The 6,566-nt window shown below is 39.4% G+C and overlaps 1 protein-coding gene across 1 annotated transcript; it reads right to left on the reverse strand.

The window, feature by feature from the left end:
* Window positions 1-276: 276 nt before the first annotated feature.
* LOC110876386 (protein FAR1-RELATED SEQUENCE 5-like) lies at window positions 277-3,544 on the reverse strand. The gene is made up of 7 exons (XM_022124559.2): window positions 3,429-3,544; window positions 3,170-3,304; window positions 2,986-3,084; window positions 2,084-2,873; window positions 1,711-1,969; window positions 1,027-1,599; window positions 277-933 (listed from the first exon to the last, which is right to left on the reverse strand). Exons 1-7 carry the CDS (start codon window positions 3,532-3,534, stop codon window positions 277-279), a joined length of 2,619 nt encoding a protein of 872 aa, XP_021980251.1. The 5' UTR covers window positions 3,535-3,544.
* Window positions 3,545-6,566: the final 3,022 nt, after the last annotated feature.

A 6,566-nucleotide genomic window follows, 5' to 3' on the forward strand; every position in this document is an offset into this window, starting at 1 on the left:
CAAAATGCAGTTAAATGTTAAGATAAGCTGCTTCCGCTTAATATACCACAGCGGTCCACGAATGACCTTCGGGCCTAATACGACAAAAGTGGCCGAAGGCCATATAGTTTCTTACAATCCTAAATATGATTATTGGGACTCAAAAAGTTATACCTTCTTACACACGTAACAGATAATAGCAGGATGATGACAAAAGACTGTTACATGTGCGTAAGAAGGCCAAAATGAAGAGTCTCCCATTACATAGTACTACATAAAATGATTTTAATCAGATGATCAGTCGCCAGTGGCAGTCTGCCTTAGTTGTTCAGCAGCTGCCTTTGCTGCTTTCATTGCAGCCACCTTAAGGCAGTTGCGTGAGTTGTGGTCGTCGACATACAGACCACAACGCTTGCATAAGCGAAGCTGCTTTGGACGTTTTGGTGGTTTTGCTTTGGCCTTCTCACCGGGCCCAGAAATGCGAGTATGAGTACCACATCCTTTATTGCGTGCAACTTCTGGATTAGCAACTTCGACTGGAATGTTGATTGGTTGCCCAACTATTTCTTCCATTTGAGCCTCATTTGATTCATTTTCAGTTGTTGCCAACGGTTGCCTGGAAAGAACATTGATCTTGAAATCCCTGAGTTGGTCAACCAGTTTTGCCAACGCGTCCTCATCGGTTCTAGCAACATCTACGCATTCAGTAACGAGGTCGAGGATTTCATTCCGCATAATGGACGGTGCGTGTGGGTTGACTCCGTATCGACTGGAAATTGAAAAAACATGTTTGGGGAGGGCATCTCGGCGCCACCTGTCGTTTATGTATTGTGGTGGAATCCTTTCAACATTTTTCAAGCGATAGACACAAAAGACATGGCGACACAGATACCCGATACGTGTGAAATTCCTGCATGAGCAATTGGCCGATTGATCGACATTGTTGTACGTAACCTGATTTGAACAGAGACAAACAAAGGAAAACACATTTAGATGCAAAAATATGTTAGAGTACATGGAATAATGTAAGTGCCTAACATGTGTTACCTGATAGACATTTGTGATGTTGTTCCTTTTATCCAAATGAGTGACGTCTATCAGAAGACTGGAATCGCTCGTCTCGCTTTGGTTTGTGATGTAGCATAAAAACTTACCTTTAATTATTTCTTTTTGCACTTGGGCGAAAACAGCGTTTGTGTAAATGGCGAACGCGTGTTGCTCTATCGCTAACTCAGTATTGCCAGAGAACATGGTAGAAGAGGTTTTGAACTCCGAAACACGTTGACGATATCGTTGGCTGTCTACCCTATTTTCAAAGCACATCATAAATTGTACAAGCGTGTTTGCGCTTGTTGAGTTAACCTTGAAGGCCGCATTAGAGCTTTCGCATCGGGAGGTGGTCTTCATCAAGCAACACATGGGCAGTTCTCTAAAGTAGGCTGGAACCCAGAGATGTCTCATGTTGTACATGTCGTTTAACCAGCTGTGCTCTTGAAGCCCAAATGTTTGTAGGAGGTCATTCCAGCGGGACTCAAACGTTTCAGGTTTGATATAAACATTCCAAACCAACCGATGAATGCAGGACCGAAGATCAGTGTTATCGAGCACGTCGGCTGAGATCTGAAAATTTTAATAGTTATAACACGAGTTAGATTAAATCAATTTGAGAAGACATGTAAAAGGGTGTTATGTTGGATAACACATGTTAAAGGTTAACAAACTTATGTATACCTTGGATGGTAGTTTTTTCATTATATGCCACATGCATAGACGGTGACGTGATTCTGTAAAGACCATAGGAACAGCTTGTAGCATGGATGGGTCTTGATCACTCAGCACGAGAGTTGGTTGAGTACCGTGTGCCTTCAAGAAAGCCTTAAGCAACCACACGTAAGATTCAATTGACTCAGTTGATATCAAACCAGCTCCAAATGTAACACATTGGAAATGATGATCCACACCCGTGAATGGCACAAAAACCATCTTGTACCTATGAACAAAAAAATTGATTTGATGTTAACAATATGAACAACTTTTTTGGTCAACCTAAAATTGGATACTTGGGGATCAGGCATAACATATGTTAGAGTGGAGGGGGGCTAACCTGTTTGTGCTGTAAGTTGCATCAAACGCTAGGACATCGCCAAAAGCTTTGTAGTTAAGCTTTGAAATCTCATCAGCCCAGAATACAGAGGACAACTTTCCGTTTGATACGGTGTAATCAAAAAAGAAGTTGGGTAGGTTGTCATAACGCTCACGCAAGCGTTCTAGGAAAACTTGTGTGTCGCGTTCACCAATAAAAATTCGCAGCTGGTGGCTAAAGTTTTTAAAATCGACCGGTGTCCCATTGACATTGTGATGCCCTCCTTTTAAAGCTACAAGGCATCTATAAGACCTCATTGGTCCAATGCGGTTTAGACTCATGTTATGAATGAATTGTTTCGTGGAGAATGACAGTTTCCGTGATATCTTACTAAGATCACGGTTGTAACTCTCAACAAGTTCATGATTATGAATATCATTGAAAGTTAGGGCTGTGTATGAATCGTTCGATATCGATACTAGTATGCTTGCCTTACAGTCACACCATGAGAAGGTGGTCCTCCGGTGCTTAACAGAAGATTCATCTAGGGTGTCGAAAGTCCGCTTTGGTTGGGGTTTCCCATATTTTGAGCATCGGAGATACTTGTGTGTGGGAATTCCATTCCAGACTTTAGTTTGACCTTTTTTTACAGAAAACCCTGCTTCGAGCGCATAGAGTTCATACATGGAAAGAACATCCTGAAAGGTTGGATATGTTTTGCCACACACCGGTATGAACTTATCAGCAACATTAGGAATCCAGTAACGGGTTCCCTGAGGGGTATCAAAAACAAAGTATGGGTTCGAAGGACCTGTACCATAAAACGGAAAAAGTTATGAATCTGCAATAAAATGGCATGACACTACAGGTTATAAAATGTGTGATATGAAAATAAATTGGGATCCCATTGTCCATTGTACAACCGTCTAACTGGCCGCGTGGTGATTCCTCAAACATAGAAGGACCATGAGATGATCCAGAAACAGCTACAGTCATGGCTTCCATCTGGGAATCTTGGGATGCTACATGTGAACATTATAGAAAAAGTTTGAAAGATGACATGTCTAGTGAAGAAATAAAACAAGAAAAGTGTAAGATAAAACAAACCTTCATCAATATCCATATCCTGGTCATCAATAACCGCGTTTTTCATAAAATTGTTGGATACCAAAACATCAGGGGATCTAACAGGGTCTTCCGGCGACCGGGAACAATCAACATGCATATAAGTATATGCAGATGCTTCGAATGCAACACGTGAACATGGGCATGCATAATAGGATGGAATATTAGATTAAAAAGTTGTAAAAAACAAAAAGGAATAACAGATCTTCTAGAACAGTTAGTAAACTATATATGGACAAACCTGAAGCATTAAATTCTTCATCGTTTTGGAAGTCACTGCAAAAGAACATGTTTGGGAAACTACGGACCGGCGACATTAATTCAGAGTTTGGTGGATTTGTCTCCATTGATATTAATGGAGATGCTTGCTACTGTGATGTAAGTATGAAGATTGAAGATTCTATTATGAGAGATGTAGAAGATATAAAAGGCAAAAGGGAAATATTAAAAATAAATATGGGGGATTGTGAGAGTACGAACTGATGGGCAATTAATGAAGATGTCATCTCATAATTCTAAGGGGGGTAAAGAAAATTACTAATATAACCTTCATTTAAAAGTTAATCTCATGTAATCAGATCCAACGTGGCAACATAATAGCCACAAATACAGTTTGCTAAGTTTCTTAAGAAAGTGGGGTTTTTCACCAAGCATTATCCTATATATATATATATATATATATATATATATATATATATATATATAAGAGTAAAGTGCAATTTGCGTCTATGTGGTTTGATGGTGATAGGAGCAACATGAATCCCCAAACCTTTTTTGCACCATGTGCACTTGTGTTATCAAAATCTAACTGTATATGTCCCTCCCTCTTAACACCATTGGCATATTATACTTAACGATAGGGGAATTTTGGTGTTTTCACCCCTTCTAAACCTAAACCCCCTAATATATTATGTATGTAACACAATGAGTCCCTTAGGTTTACTTATACTTCAACTCCACTCTTCCACCCACCACCACCATGCACCGGCCACTCCACCTCACATCACTTTTCCACCACCATCACTCTCCCTCTAGAACACCACCACTCTCCCACCGGAACACCGCACCACATCACTAGAACACCGCACCATTCCATTCTTCCACCCACCACCAACCACCGCTAGAACAACTCACCACAGTGATTGACACCTGACACCACTCCGATCCATCGAACACCCCCACCAATCACCGATCATTAACCACCTGACACCACACTCCGATCCATTTTGATCTACCCGACACCCACTCCGATCCACCTAACACTTTCACCTACCAACCTCTGGTCCACCTCTGATCATGGTGTTTACAGTTGAAATGGTGATGGATACACCGACGGTCAAAGGTAAACACAAGAACAAGCGTTTATTTAGTTTGAGTTCACTTCAATTTTACTTCATTTTGGTTAGTGTAGTTTACTTCAGAATTGAAACTGGAACATGATACAAGTTTACATGAACATTTGTAGCCGGCATTAGGGTCAATGGTACCGAAACTTACCTCGTATTCCACTTGAAGGTGGTTTGAGGTTCTTGAACTTCGAATTCCGCTTTCAATGAGGAAGGGAATATAGGATCCAGTGGTGTTGATGCCTAATTATGTAATTATGCGTAGATGCTTTTGTATACTTTTGCAAAATTAGCATTTGATCCCACTACTTTTGCCTAATTATCTAGGTTATTTTGTAAACAGTTTGGTTTATTTGAGTTTGTTTGAGGTTATATATGGTTATGTTTGTTTGTTGGTATACGATAGTTTGAATGAGTGTAGCCGATTATGATTATGATTATGTTTGTTTGGTTCAAATGGGTCAAAATGGTTTGTTTAAATTTGCATGGTTTGTTTAGTTCAAATGGGTAGCCGAGTGTGGTATGTTTGTTTGTTGGTTTGGTTTGCTTGGTTCAAATGGGTCAAAATGGTTTGGTTTGTTTGGTTGAAATGGTTTGGTTTCATGCATGGTTTATTTGGTTCAAACGCGTAGCCAAGTATGGTTATGAAGTCGTGGTTAGTATGCATGTAAGAGTATGGTTCAAACGGTTTGGTTTCTTGCATGTATGTATGTGTTGGAATTCATGGTTGTAGCAAAGTATGGTTTAAATTGTTTGGTTTCATGCATGTAAATATGGATTCGAATTCATGGTTGTATGGTTCAAATGAGTCAAAATTGCTCAATTGCTTTGATTTTATAAAGTAGTCGATTCATGTTGGGAATGGTTAACCGTTATTATAAGTTTAGAGGAAATGGGTTTGTCAAGGTGGGTATGGATTTTTGGAGAGATAATTTTGGGTTTGTTAAACGGTTGGAATAATATTGAAAGCATAAAGACGCATATTGCAAAAATAAAAGGGTAGTTTCGTCTTTTCACAACCTTTTTAAATTAAATCTAACGTTCAATAGACGAAAGGACGTATATTGTTAGATTTTGATAACACAAGTACAGAGGGTGAAAAAAAATTTAAGGGTTTCAGGTTGCTCCCGCCACAAAACCACATGAACGCAAATTGCACTTTACGCTTACCCGATCGACATCTACAATAATTCCATTTTTTATTTCTTTTTTTTTTGTTCCAAAAGGTAAGGCCGGCTGAATATGGTAGAGCAACTCCCACTCAGTCTCTTCACTCGTGTTCCTGTTCACTGTATTTTTACTTTTTCAACTCTTGAGAGTTGGGCCTGATTCTGTTTTTTCAGACGACCAACAAAAGTTCAATCACCTGGGTAAACCCAATGGTAAAAGGCCACCAACACCTGCAAACATTGATGACGCTAGTGATCTAGCCCGCTACTATTGCAGAGGAAACTCAACAACGGAAGGCCCATTGTGTTAAAACCACCAGCTCAACCTACAACAGTTTTACTCTAGAAGAGACTCGAACTCATGATCTCCATACTAAAAGCTCATGAGGTTGCCACTACACCAGAATGTCATCGAAAAACTGGGCTTGACTCAAAACAATTAGTTTTGTAACCACTAAAGAAAGAGTAAATTTCCAAAATGGTCCCTGAGGTTTGGTCACTTTTGCCACTTTAGTCCAAAACTCAAACCTTTTGAATCTGGGTCCCCGTGGTTTCAATTTTGTTGCTAATCTCATCCAAAATCAAAATATGATTAGGTTTTTCAGTTAACATCCAGCTTTTCTATCTTTTTCATCCCTTTTAATGAAGGACAAAATGGTCTTTTAACGTTTTATTATAACAAATTAAAAAAACTGACCATTTTATCCTTCATTAAAAGGGAGGAAAAGGACAAAAAAGGCTGGATGTTAACTAAAAAAACTGAACAGATTTTGCTTTTCGGATGAAAATGGCAACAAAATTCAAACCACGTGGACCCAAATTCAAAAGGTTTGAGTTTTGAACTAAAGTGACAAAAGTGACCAA

Source organism: Helianthus annuus, chromosome 16 (genome assembly GCF_002127325.2).
Source record: "Helianthus annuus cultivar XRQ/B chromosome 16, HanXRQr2.0-SUNRISE, whole genome shotgun sequence".
Taxonomy (NCBI): Eukaryota; Viridiplantae; Streptophyta; class Magnoliopsida; order Asterales; family Asteraceae; genus Helianthus; species Helianthus annuus.